The 13686-nt window shown below is 50.0% G+C and overlaps 1 protein-coding gene across 1 annotated transcript in view; it reads left to right on the forward strand.

The window, feature by feature from the left end:
• itga5 (integrin, alpha 5 (fibronectin receptor, alpha polypeptide)) overlaps positions 1-13686 on the forward strand; it is a 37533-nt gene that overhangs the window by 12614 nt on the left and 11233 nt on the right. The window contains exons 3-19 of the mRNA XM_079741761.1: positions 1318-1418; positions 1906-2029; positions 3076-3137; positions 3225-3270; positions 3699-3824; positions 4046-4090; positions 4531-4574; positions 4690-4746; positions 5445-5497; positions 5803-6011; positions 6575-6766; positions 6859-6904; positions 7039-7152; positions 8647-8702; positions 9143-9300; positions 9402-9539; positions 12997-13064. Of these exons, the coding sequence (XP_079597887.1) occupies positions 1318-1418; positions 1906-2029; positions 3076-3137; positions 3225-3270; positions 3699-3824; positions 4046-4090; positions 4531-4574; positions 4690-4746; positions 5445-5497; positions 5803-6011; positions 6575-6766; positions 6859-6904; positions 7039-7152; positions 8647-8702; positions 9143-9300; positions 9402-9539; positions 12997-13064 (1639 nt within the window). The remainder of the gene's footprint in view (positions 1-1317; positions 1419-1905; positions 2030-3075; positions 3138-3224; positions 3271-3698; positions 3825-4045; positions 4091-4530; positions 4575-4689; positions 4747-5444; positions 5498-5802; positions 6012-6574; positions 6767-6858; positions 6905-7038; positions 7153-8646; positions 8703-9142; positions 9301-9401; positions 9540-12996; positions 13065-13686) is intronic.

Raw genomic sequence — 13686 nt, forward strand, 5'->3', positions numbered from 1 at the left:
CCTGAGTTATGAAAATATAAAGGAAGGTATGCTGCAGTAAAGAAGGGCTGCGGAGCTATCGGAGATTAGTTAAAGTAACACGATTCTCGGGAGCCACTTTCATGCCGAGGTCATGTTATGGCTGGTACGGCCCACCGTACTATTTATCCTCCGACCGGCCGCCTTTGAATTCATACCGTCCAATTAAAGTTGGCTTCTGTTGGCTTGTGAACACGCTGTGTTGATGGGATAGCCGGCTAGCCGTGGCGGTGGTGGAAGACAGACGGCATGATGTGAGACTGAGAGTGCACTGTAGATGAGTGTAGAAACATAGGGACAGTTGGCAGACGCCCATTTGTGTTAAAATACAGCATTTGTATATTTGTGTTAATAGTCAGCCTATCTTCCCTTTTACCCGATTCAGAGGCACACACAAGGGGGAATTAGAAACCAAGAGTCTGAGCCACCAAGAGAAAACGTGTGTGTGTTCTGAAATGATGAGTGTGAGGTTGCTGGGAGAAAACTGGGCCAGGGTTGGCTGTTTTCCTTGGACCGCCGCCCCGTTCTCTGGTTCCACCAAGACACGCAGCGCAAGCCGTCAGCCCCGACTCCGGAGTCCCTCAGCAGAGAGGGGAGACCGCTGAGGTGAAGGGGAAGGGATCAGGAGAGATCACAGCCTTGGAAGGCACATGATCTCCACATACTCACCCGCCCTCCTCCCCCCTACTCACTGATGAACCCCGCCCACCGAGACAGACCGTGTTCTGCTCTCTTGCAACAGTCGCTGTGGTTGTGTGGGTGTGCAGTTATTACTAGTAACACACATTGGGAAATGAGCGGGAGAAGTGAAAATGTTGAGGTCACCAACAGCTTCCTCTTTGTTATCTCTCTCTCATTAACAAACCATCCAGGGTCTACGGCGTTCTCCTCCACTCAGGCCTGGATCATGTTCAGTGCTTGGCTTCGATTTCAGGGGCAGAGAGACGGCCCGCTCTAGTGAAGCGCTGTCTTCTCAGGCCATCTGTTACCTGAACTTCTGCCATCCCAGAGTGGAAGCAGGGAGTGATCAGGCTTACTGATGGCCAGGTGGCCGAACAGAATCAGAGGTCAACAGGGGTCAGGCCAGTCGTGAACCAAACCCTGCGGATAATACCCCAAAGTAGCGGGGAACTGCAGTCGAGAGGCCCAGAGCAGCAACCTCACCTTGACCGTTTCTAGTACAAAATCCCCTTTGAGCAGAACGCAGGCTGAATGCATTTTCCATGCAAGTTCCATTTGATGCTGTGTTCTGTCAAAACATGTTCTCATCGCTGTGTTCCCCCTTTCTCCTGCTCCTAGGGGATCGCACCGTCCTGATCAATGACACAGACCATAAGGCGGAGGTCAAGTCCCACCAGTGGTTCGGCGCCACCGTGCGTTCCCACGGAGACACCATTCTGGTAAGTTGACTCCGCTCTTGGGGGGAGGGGATGATGGGCAAGGGGGGGGGTTGCTGTGTTTTTAAAAACATTTCGGGACAAGGTATTCCCTGCACTGGCGTTGCCAACAACTGAAACTGGTTCTGAATGCTGGTGAGTCCCACTCGGGTCGGGTCAGGGCTGTTTTGGACTACCCCATCGGTTCCTCCAGGGTGTGTCCTCTGAAGGAGTTGCTCTTTTCTACTTCCCCAAAACGCACAACGCTCGGTTCAGACGATGACCTCAGTGATGAGTGTTGTTGTTCTTCCGTTGGTATGGGGAGGCGTTGTCAGGGTCACAACCCGGGTTGAGTTACGCTGGAGTCCGGCTCCAGGGGCACCCCTGACCTCCGACCCCCGGGGGCTCCTCCCCAGTGACGGTCTGGAGGAGACTATTTTCAATGAGAGGGAAAAAACATTTTCCATCTGACCTCATTCTCCTCCCCCCCCTCGCCCCTCCTTCCCCCCAGGCCTGCGCCCCGCTCTACTCCTGGAGAACCAAGAAGGACGTCGCCCAGTCCGACGTTACCGGGACCTGCTACCTCTCGGCCCAGAACTTTACTAAGTTCGCTGAATACGCGCCGTGTCGCACAGGTATAATAAATACAATAATGATTATTGAATTAATTTGGCTACGTTATTTTCATCTCTATGCCTCCCCCCCCCCCCCCCCCCCCCCCCCACCCCTCTACACCACCGTTTAACACGACAGCTGGGCCCCCCTGCTGCGAGTTGAGGGTTTCAGGGTGGGGGAGTCAAGTTCTGGACGCACAGGGAGAGTGAGAGAGGTTCATGAGTTATGGGATCAAGTGGCACAGTGGGCCAACAACCTCCAGAGATCTCTTGTGGACAGTGGGCCAACAACCTCCAGAGATCTCTGGTGGACAGTGGAACCTCCAGAGATCTCTGGTGGACAGTGGAACCTCCAGAGATCTCTGGTTGACAACCAATAACCTCCAGAGATCTCTGGTGGACAGTGGAACCTCCAGAGATCTCTGGTTGACAGCCAACAACCTTCAGAGATCTCTGGTGGACAGTGGGCCAACAACCTCCAGAGATCTCTGGTGGACAGTGGGCAAACAACCTCCAGAGATATCTGGTGGACAGTGGGCCAGCAACCTCCAGAGATATCTGTTGGACAGTGGGCCAACAACCTCCAGAGATATCTGGTGGACAGTGGGCCAACAACCTCCAGAGATATCGGATGGACAGTGGGCCAACAACCTCCAGAGATCTCTGGTGGACCGTGGGACCTCCAGAGATCTCTGGTTGACAGTGGAACCTCCAGAGATCTCTGGTGGACCGTGGGACCTCCAGAGATCTCTGGCGGACCGTGGGACCTCCCCTCCACTCCTCCACCTCCCTTCTCGGGAGATGGAGGAGGGGATTGACAGATTGAGTTTATTATCAAAAACAATGAGATGGGAGCGGCTGTTGTATAATTTGATGGGTGAGGACACTTGGTTAAGAGCTGTTGTGCCTCAATATGTCAAAACGGTGTCGGGTAAACCCTGCATCGCAGTTCTCACCTCCTCCTCAAATGTCCAGTGAGTTTGTGTCTTAAATCTGAAGACATCGGAAACCGTGAAGAAACGCCCTTTAAAGTAAAACTGTCTGTGTGTCTGTGTGTGTGTGTGCAGAGGTGACAGGTCATGGTGGTCAGGGCTACTGCCAGGGCGGGTTCAGTGCAGACTTCACTAAGGTAAGCCCCACCGCTCCATGGTCTACTGAAATACTATTAGGTGGTTGTGTTTTAATGCTTTAATCCCCCAAATGTTCTCTTCCCTAGGATGGAAAAGTAGTGCTAGGAGGACCGGGCAGTTACTTCTGGCAAGGTACGTGCCACAAAACACCTGCTCTGTGGAAGCACCTGACCTGATAATGAGGATCAGGGCGTGAACATCAGAATGCATCTTGGGATGTTTTCTTGGTGATACTACGCCATTTTGAGAGGACTCAAGAGAATTGTAGTAGAGTAAAACATTAATATACCATAACCTAGGCCAGTGTTAATGCTGTTTTGTTACGTCAAGCATGAAAAACGCTGTGGCAGTTTCAAACACAACAAGGTCTTCCCATGATGACAAATAATTTCCCCATGGATTTATTAACAATGACAAAAAACGACACTACCTACAGAGTAACGACCATTCCAATGCTACTCTGCTTCCAAAAGGATGCAGAGTGCTGTGACATTACATTGTACAAGCCCTATACACTGTCAGCTCACCGAGTGGTTGGTGTTTGTCTTGTGTGACCTCAGGCCAGGTGATCTCGGCAGACAAGGACAAGATCATCGAGACGTACTACCCAGGCTACTTCATGCAGTCTGTGGCCGGTCAGCTGGAGACCAAACAGACGGCCATCAAACACGATGATAACTACCAGGGTAAGACCAAACCCTTCATCTCCACAGCGGGCTTTCTGCTCTTCAATTTGTGTCAACCATACCACTGATTCTACGCATTTAGTGTGTGTGTGAGATATTTTTAACGTGTTCTATATATAATTGATGTATATGTCTTCTTGTTTTTAAATGCGAATGATATCATTATAATGAGTTTGCTGTGCAGGTCTGAGCTCATACATGTCCTCTTGTGCTGTCCACAGGTTACTCTATCGCCGTGGGGGATTTCAGCGGTGATAAGCTGGACGGTGAGTCTTAGACCAGCCTACCAGCCGCTCAGGCTCTCATGGAGAAAGCAAAGCTCCAGTTTATATGATCACACTGCATTACATTAGTCATCTAGTCATGGAGCGGAAGCATTTATCCAGTGACTTACCTGTCAGATGGGGGAACAAGTGGTAGTGCAAGCTGCTGGAGTAGATGCCACATAGCAAAGGGCTTTCTTATGTCAACAACAATTTCTACATTTCTACAATATACTATTTCTATAAAGATAGAGTGATGAGTTTTTAAACTATTTAAACATAAATAGTTTAAAAATATCCCATATCCCACTCAAAGTTGTGTAGATAGATAGATAGATAAACACACATTAAATATATATAATGTGTATACAGTATATGTAATGTGTATTCTTACTTCCCTGATGAGAACATGACTGAATAGTTAATAATTCGTTCTCTTACAGATTTCGTTGCCGGAGTTCCTAAAGCGTCCATTCTTCGCGGATTGGTAAGAAACATCCACACTCGCATTTTGTGGACTTCAGTCACCTGAAGACACATCGTAGTATCAATTCATGGTCAGAAGCTGTGAGGCTTCACTCCATGTTTCTGCTCCCAAATAGGTTTCCATTTTCAATGGTACCAACCTGAAATCCATGGTGGAGTTCAAAGGTGAACAGGCAAGTGACGTCCTACTTTATGAAGAAACGTGTTAAAAGGCAAAAGCCAATTCAACTGCGTCTGGAAACTGAACACAGAGCCCTTTTGTGTTTTCATAGCGCTGTTACACGCAACAGATCCTTATTCGTTGAATCAGCGTAAAAGCAAAAATAATTTCCCTTTTAAAAAATGTTGAATAGTTTACAGGCTCGCGGTTTCTCTTGTAAATCTCAATTATTCAGGGAAAGTGCAGCGGCAATTTGTGCAAATGACTCTGGGAACAGAGAGAGGGCTGGCCAAGGCTTTAACCCACGCTGATTGGCTCAGCTGAATAAATACCATCAGGAGAGCGCTTGGTTCCTGGGGTCTGGATAATCACTCTGCCTCTACCTCTCGTTCACCATAGACCCTCTTAACATGTTGACTCTCCTCACAGGTTGACTCCCCTACCATGTTGATTCTCTTAACATGTTGACTATCCTTCAACTTCACAAAAAAAAGCCCCCATTTCTAGCCGGCTGTATTAGAGGCTGCCTTTATGACTGTAACTTCTCACTTTGTTAAAACCGTGAATCGCATGTACTAAGGAGCAAAGTGTTTTTATGATCGTGTGATGACTGTGTATAGTTAAAGAAGCATGACGTGGAATAAGATGATGGTTTTAGATTCTAGGCTCACCTCTGTTCAACACCCATCAGTAACCATGCTCTTTCAACAGATGGGTTCCTATTTTGGCTACTCGTTGGCCACGACCGACATCAACAGCGACGGGTGAGCAGGAGATGCATTCTGACTTGCCCCTCCCTGTTCCTCTACTCTAACCCTCCTCCTCTCTGTCTCCTCTCTCTTAGTCTCTCTCTCTGTCTCCTCTCTCTCTCTCTCTCGTCTCTCTCTCTTCGTCTCTTACCTCGTTCTCCCCTCTGAATGTTAATCAGCTGGGCGTTAGCTCTGTGAAGAGGTTCCCCCCCGAGTGCGGGGTCTGTGTGGGGAACCACACGATAACGCGTGCGTGGAGGCGCCGGGGTGTCTGAGCATACAACATGCTGACCCCCCCCCCCCCCCCCCGTGTCCCCCAGGCTGACGGACCTGCTGGTGGGGGCCCCCATGTTCATGCTGCGGGGGTCTGACGGGCGGCTGGAGGAGGTGGGCCGGGTGTACGTCTATCTGCAGCGCGGGCCCCTGGTCCTGGAGCTCAGCGAGCCCCACCTGACCGGCGTGGACGCGTACGGCCGCTTCGGGAACACCATTGCGCCGCTGGGCGACCTGAACCAGGACGGCTTCAATGGTGGGTGGCTGGTTCTCATGCTGCGTTCAAGACAAGTCGGGAGAGAAATTAATTTAACTGTTTTTAGATTACAGGTCGGAGATTCAGTTCTCTTATTCTTTTAACACATCGTTTGATGTGTAATTATCCAGTATGTGTATATAAATCGTCTATTTTACAGATTAAATTAACTAGCCAGTGTTCATCTCCTTTCTTCTCCATATGTTTTCCAAAAGTATCATAAATTGCAGCGGTATACATTTTTGGTATTCAGCATTGAGCCACAATATGGCAATCTTCCCTCGAGCATCAATGAACCCCCTTCCAAGCCCCTTGATTTAATTTTGAGCGGGAACACAATTTTGTCGGAAGTCAGAATCTCGGAGTTGAAACTCCCAGGTTCCGAGTTGTTTTGAACGTGACATGAGCCTCTGACACGAGGAGGATGCCATTAATTGTTGATCAGAAGCACAACCGCTTCAAAAACTATTGTGATCCAAGGGGTTTCATGTTTGGTGTCTTTGAGCCGCATGGGTTTCGGTAGCTAACCCCTCACCTTTGGTCCTTGGTCGTCTGTGCCCCAGACGTGGCGGTCAGCAGTCCGTTCGGCGGCGAGGGGCTGCAGGGCCTGGTCTACATCTACAACGGCCACGCGGGCGGCCTGCAGAGCAAACCCTCCCAGGTGATCACCGGCCAGTGGGCGGCCGGGGTCATCCCCGCCAGCTTCGGCTTCGCCATGCGAGGAGCCAAGGACCTGGACATGAACGGGTACCCGGGTGAGGAGGAGGAAGACGAGTGGACCCAGTCATGATCTATTGGTACTGCTCTGGTTATTTAAACCCTCTCTCTCTCTCTCTCGCCGGGCTAGATCTGATCGTCGGGGCCTTCGGTGTGGACAGGGCGCTTCTCTACAGGTATTGGCTCCGTTGCACCGGACTACATTACCCAGCATGCTCGCGGCTCTGTGCAATGTTTTGTCACTGTGGACGTTTGACTGATTGCGCTGCTGGTTGTTTTTCTCTGTTTTTGTGTGTGTGGCAATCGACAGGTCTCGTCCAATCGTCAACACCAGCGCCACCCTGACCATCTCCCCAACTATGATCAACCCTGAGGAGAAGAACTGCCCGGTCACCAACGACAACACCACCATACTAGTTTCCTGGTAAATGTTCAACCAATCAGATTCCTTCAAGATGCTTCATCATTACACTATTGTGTGTGACACTATTGTGTGTGTGTGTGTGTGTGTGTGGAAACTCTGATAAGGACTAGCGCAACTGTCAACATCCCCCTGTGTTACGCGTTGTCCTTCCTGCTGACCTTCTGATCCATGCGTCACAGCGGCCTGACATCTCTCACCTTCTATAGGAGCAGTGATAACTCTCTGAACCATACTTCTGTCAAAACATCTCTTCAGCTCTATATTAGCTTGTTTTCGATTTCACCAATGCGCGTGGTTTTAATTTCCAGCAGCTGGGAGAGGAAACAGATTGGAGGGGTGGGGCAATGGGTGGGGGCCGCCTGTTGCTCAACACGGTTGACATGCTGTGTGTGTGTGTGTGTGTGTGTGTGCGCGCGCTCCCCCGATCCATGAAGGAAACTCTTGTATACACATGTGTTTTGATTAGGCCGTGTTGCCTGGCGATGGACTGGGGCGTTGTTGGTGGTGTTTTTTTACAAAGGGGGAGCCTTTAGTCTCTCCACTGTGGGGCTTTTGAATGAGATATTGTTTGGTGGTGGAGAACAGCTGGGTCGCATCAGGACGCAGGGACTCTTTAAAAAGAAAAAAATGAACACACAAACCGTGTAAAAAAAGTGAACACACAAACACACACTGGCACATTAACAGACCCACAGACTTTAGAGCAAAGGCATGTAGCTGTTGCGTTCTCTCTTTCTCTTTCTCGGGCTCCACAATCTCTTTTACTCTGTGTCTCGCTCGCTCTTTTCTGTATCTCTCTCTCTCTTTCTCAGTCTCTTTCTCGTTTTCTTTCTGTGTTGACTTCCATTTTCATCTACCCCTGTCCTTGCTCTGTAGGTAAGGTGAGTGTGTGTGTGTGTGTGTGTGTGTGTGTGTGTGTGTGTGTGTGTGTGGGTGTTGGGGGGGTGGCAGCGTGGGACAGCGGTCCCCCACCGTGTGCATGATGTCATGGGAAGACGGGACGAGATGGCAGCCGTCCAGCGGTCAGCGGCGAAACACGAGAAGCCGGCCGATTTCACCCTTCTTTCCAGATCATTCCATCACACGGGGGTCATAGTGGCGGGGGGGGGAGCGAGAGAGAGAGACACACACACGCACAGACACACACACACACACACACACACACACACACACACACACACACACACACACACACACACACACACACACACAGGCTCAATCGGCCAAGATTGGAGAGAGGTTAGGGGTGTCAGCGGGGACTAAATACTGTACATTATCCACACTCTACTTCTCTACTTGGTCCACATGGACACGAGCGGTTGGAGGGCGGCTACAGACGAGTGTTGAATGCTATGTTCAACACTCATGTACATTTATACAGTTTTAAACAAAGGTGACGGCAAGAGCGAGCGGGATCAGGGCGGGCTCTGAGGACTGGGGTCCCAGGAGTGCTCTTGTTTGACTCACCCTGTCTCCCTTCCTTCTGTTCAACAGTGTCAACCTGAGTTTCTGCATCTCGGCGGATGGGAAGCACCTGCCAGAAACACTAGGTGAGACAATCCTCCCCACATCTGCTCCCTATAACACACAGAGAATCCATTCCTCATGTCACACAATAATGTAGAGATGTTAGGTCTTGTTTGGCTAAGTGCCGTCAGTGTAAGGTTAAGAGAATGTATAGTAGCGAGCCTTGAGGGCTGCACTCTGTGCTCTATTCATAACCCTTAGCATCCCGTATTGTTCATTCATAATCCCCCTCGGCTCCCCGGTAACTCACCCCTTAATGACCCTGTGCTCCGGTGAACAAGAATTCTCTGTCATCCCCGCATTATGTAGCGGCCACATTGACCTCATTTTGCGTGAGCCTGAGTGGTTCTGATGAATCTTTTTAAAAACCTGTCATTAGGTGAGACTAGGACATTCATCATGCTGTGTGTGTGTGTGTGTGTGTGTGTGTGTGTGTGTGTGTGTGTGTGTGTCTGTGCTGCAGACTTCCAGGTGGAGGTGCAGCTGGACAGCCAGAAGCACCAGCAGAAGGGCGGGGTGAGGCGGGCTCTGTTCCTGGACTCCCACCAGGCCTCGCTGCAGAGGAGCCTGAGGATGAGGCGCGGAGAGCGCTCCTGCCACGACACCAAGATCTACCTGCGGGTTCGTCTCATGAAGTCACGTCATCTACGGAAAATATTCCCCTTTTTTCTCAAAGCTTGACCGCAGTGCCTAAGTGTCTGGCGCTGTTGTGTCCGGTGCAGGACGAGAAGGAGTTCAGAGACAAGCTGTCCTCCATCTACGTGGCGCTGAACTTCAGCCTGGACCCCTACGCCGCGGCCGACGCCCATGGCCTACGACCCGTCCTCAACTACCAGACGGACAGCCTCATCGTGCAGAAGGTACGCAGCCCTCCTCCCCGTGGAGTCCTCTGATCCCAGCACTATAACCTTCTTTAAGCCATCCACAGGCTAAAACGCCAACGGCGGTGAGCGTTATATGAGTGTGCTGCTCCAGCTCTCCAGCTTTGGTCACGTAGCGCTGTAAAGTGTGTAGTAATCTCAGCTTGCAGGCCTCATCGTAGTATGTGTTCCTTACATGTGCACAGGCTCAACCCCCAGACCGCTCAACGGCCTTCACCGACGCTCAGCCTGTCCCCCTCCCCACTCTTGCTGAGGGACTGGGGCCACACTTCTTTATTGCCCCCCCCCCCCATCTTAAACGGCCCCACTGGGAAGCCGTCTAAAGTCTGGAGGGCCTGGAAATCACGTTGAAACTAAAGTGTTTGGTGCTAGTGAACATTATGTAAGGGATAATGCCCGATGGACTTTGCGGAGGCAACGGTTCACGCCTCTGCGTCATCCATTAATTCCTGATAATGGATACCTCAAAGGGCATTATCCCGCTTATACCACAGTCACTTGCCAAAGAAAATAAATTAAGAACATTCATTTATTTTTTCATGCGTTTTACAATCCAAATATAAAGTTTTTCACAAGCCAAAACTTTGTTTCTCTGGTAACGCCTGAGGGTTTGACTAATTCCTGGAACAACCATTACCATCCCGTAAGGTTCTTTTTTTTTTGATTGTTGTTCACTCCTCCAGTAAATCGGATGGACCTTAGCTACGACTTGGCAACGCAAGGTATTCTAGTCCGCTCAGCTATGAGCCAGAGAGCTAACGTTATGCATTGTACATATTTATAATTTCAAATTCGTCCCAGGCTTTATGCCACAATTACTCCTGGGTCTGTAGCATATAACCACGTTTTCTGATTACAGTCTAATGCATTTTTCACAATTTACCAGAACTCGTTTTGAAGGCTGAACAGACAATTTGACTGGAACTACTTAGCAGGTGTCCGTATATCAAGAGTTAATGCACACCCTTCAGCCAATCAGAATCGAGCATTCCCCAGGCCGTGGTATAAGTTACGTTATGTACATTAAGTGTTTCACTTCTCCTAGCACTCCTTCCCTTCTGGCTATGGAATGGTGCATTGGTGGAGTCCTTTAGATATTTGTGTGTGTATATATATAATAAATATCTCTAATATGTCTGGGTTGGGTCGGCACTGCTGAGGCTGTTTACCCCCCCCCCCCCCCCCCCCGAGGTGGGGGGCGGGGTTGCTCTCAGCTGTGGGCTTCAGCGCTCACGATGTGTGAGCCCAGCAGTTCAAGCCATCTTTGGGAAAGGCATTGAACACAGTACTCACCCCAGTTCACTCTCTTTCTGTATCTGTGTCTCGCCCCCTGTTGGATCAGGACTGACGCCTGTCACCGGCCGTGCTCCGTCAGATCAGCCTCCATCAGATGTGGTGTTTTTCTGCAGTAGTGCAGCTGTGCAACCAAAGCATCAATCTAAACCTTAACCACCCTAACTCCACACACTAGTTCTTCTGAGTTCCAAAATGGCATGGGCAGAGGGAACCCCTGTGTATGCGCAAGGGCATGTCGCGAGGGAAAGGGGGTTGTAGTGCTGGCAACATACAGTAGACCTTAACGCTGGCCTGCTGTGTGTCTGTGTGTGAACCATGGAGGCTGTGCGTGCTGCGCCAAAGCCCTGGCCTCGATCAGAAGCACCATGCCCCCCACCTCCCTCAAGGCTTTGGAAGCGTGCTGCAGACCTCCTAGCATAAATGTTTTTCCCAGTCGGCCAACTTTCCCCTCACACCGCTGAAGGGTTCGAGGCAGTACGAAGGAGAAGCGGTGGGCCGTGTGTGTGATGCGGCGCAGCCTTGCCTCTCCTCTCCCTCCCCTGGCTAATGCGCTCCACATGTGCCCCCCCCCCCCCCCATCCCCTCTGCGCGATGACGGACCTATTAAGTGCCCCGCCTGGGTCCCTCTGCCGACGTCGCCCAGCTGATGAACAAAGACACACATTTAGGCAGAGAGGCTGGAGTGCTTCCAGCTGTGGTCGCGGGCTCCGGCTGCGGAGGAAGAGGCCGGCGGCCAGGGGTTGCTCTTGAATACCCCCAGTTGTTGCAGCACCGGGTACACCCAAAGCACATGTGCAGCTTCTTGATTGCATGATCATAAAATAAACAGAATACGGTGTGTCCTGCATCTCCGCCCCCTTCCCCATCACCCCCCACCCCCATCACCACCACCCTGCAACACAAGCTGTCCGTAATTTCTCTCAGCCGTTGTTGATGCCACTCAAGGCCGCTGAACCTCGTCTGCTGAACCCCAGAATGTGATAGAGAGAGAGAGATGGAGAGAGAGAGAGTGCACACGGGGCAGAGTTAGCTTGGTGGTTACCATGGTGTCCATAATTAGAGCCCGCCTTGATGTCGTAATGACAGGGGAGTCGCCCGGCCCTCTCTAATCCTCCTCCATCTTTCTATTTATTATCACCGGCTCGTCACCGGCAGCATGGGGACACAGTGCTGCCATCCCAGCAGGGAGCAATTTGATCCCCAAGATCCCCGAGTTTCACTGGGTGCTCCGCCATACGGTTCCACTCACACCCGCGCGCGTGTGTGTGTGTGTGTGTGTGTGTGTGTGTGCGTGTGTGTGTGTGTGTGTGTGTGTGTGTGTGTGTGTGTGTGTGTGTGTGCGTGTGCGTGCGTGCGTGTCTAGCAGAGCCTCTTCATGTCACCCCTTCGCATCTTTCAACTTGTTAGCTGGGCTATGTTTAATTGAACCCCATCACCCCAAGTAGTATTTTCAATTAGTGTATTATTGCAATTGTAAAATGGCTTTAGAATGGGTTTTTAATTTCCATCATAATCCCTATCTCCCTTTTAACCCATTCAGACCGGATCACGCATCTGTGCGTGTTTACCTTTAAGACCGGATTGCACATCAATGTTTACCATTAACCCATTTGCACCGGCTGCGCGGAGCAACATTGTATCTACTAGATACAATGTTGCGCCGCACAGCAGCCGGTACAAATGGGTTAAGCTAGGTTCTACAGTTTTACAGACTAATTAACTTAATACAATAAGTTAATACAATTATTAAATCCATCAAGGAACCTCATCGCTTTACACTTGACTACCGTGTCCTGTAGATGATGACATCGTTTTAGAGGTACAGGCCACCGTGGCTTCTCGTACGTTGTTGGAAAGGGAGTGAGTGGGGTATTCAGTCAGCAACCTCACCACTAGATGCCACTGAATCCTTCACACAGCACATTTAACAGGGAGTCTGCACAGATAAAGCTACCTACTATAGAGCACCCCTCTGGCCAAAACAGCAATACAAACGTGCCAAAGTGAAACACCACAACAAGAAGAACCAGGAATACTTTCATATAAACGCCAACACCTGAATCGCTCCCATGTCGCTCTTTGGAGCCCCCAATAAAGCGACCCGTTAAAGGCATTCTGTTTCTCCTCATGCTCCTTCCAGGCTCAGATTCTGCTGGACTGTGGAGAAGACAACATCTGTGTTCCCGACCTGAAGTTAGCAGTCCAAGGGTGAGCCCCATTAATTTCCTCCTATAATACCATGAATCCGGTGGCATAAAGATCTGAGGAAGTACAGGAGATTCCTGTAGACAATAACACTGAACTCTTCATCTCCCTTTCTTTTTCCACCATTACGGAACTTGTTGTGGTTGAGAAGTAGAAGCCAGACATTAATTATTTTCCTTGCATGTTAACTTTTGTGTATCAAGACCTACTGTTAATAGCCACAATGCTCCATTGGCATAATGGGGGAATGCTCGGCTCTGTGTAAACAGGAAGTAGCTTTGTTCTACAGGTGCTTTGATTGGCTGATAGAGTGTTTGGGAGGGAGGGTGCTCCTTGTGGAAAGTATGAGCCTTTTACGCCAACGGCTTTCAGACTCCTTTTTGAAGCTACTTATGGGATCACGTTGACACACTTTCTGGTTGCAAAAATGCAATGCAATGTTTTGTTAGCATTTTTCCCAAAAATAACACTGCCCCTGATACTTCCCCCCCCTCCTCTGTCATTAAGATGTCTCCTGTCTATATTTAACTACCCTCCGTACCTTCATTTAAATAAACGAAACAAAGCCATGTTTATCCATCACTTATACAATAACCTGCATGTGGCTGTTAGCGGGCAGCAGCAT

This window comes from Pollachius pollachius, assembly GCF_949987615.1.
Source record: "Pollachius pollachius genome assembly, chromosome: 8".
In the NCBI taxonomy this organism is placed as follows: domain Eukaryota; kingdom Metazoa; phylum Chordata; class Actinopteri; order Gadiformes; family Gadidae; genus Pollachius; species Pollachius pollachius.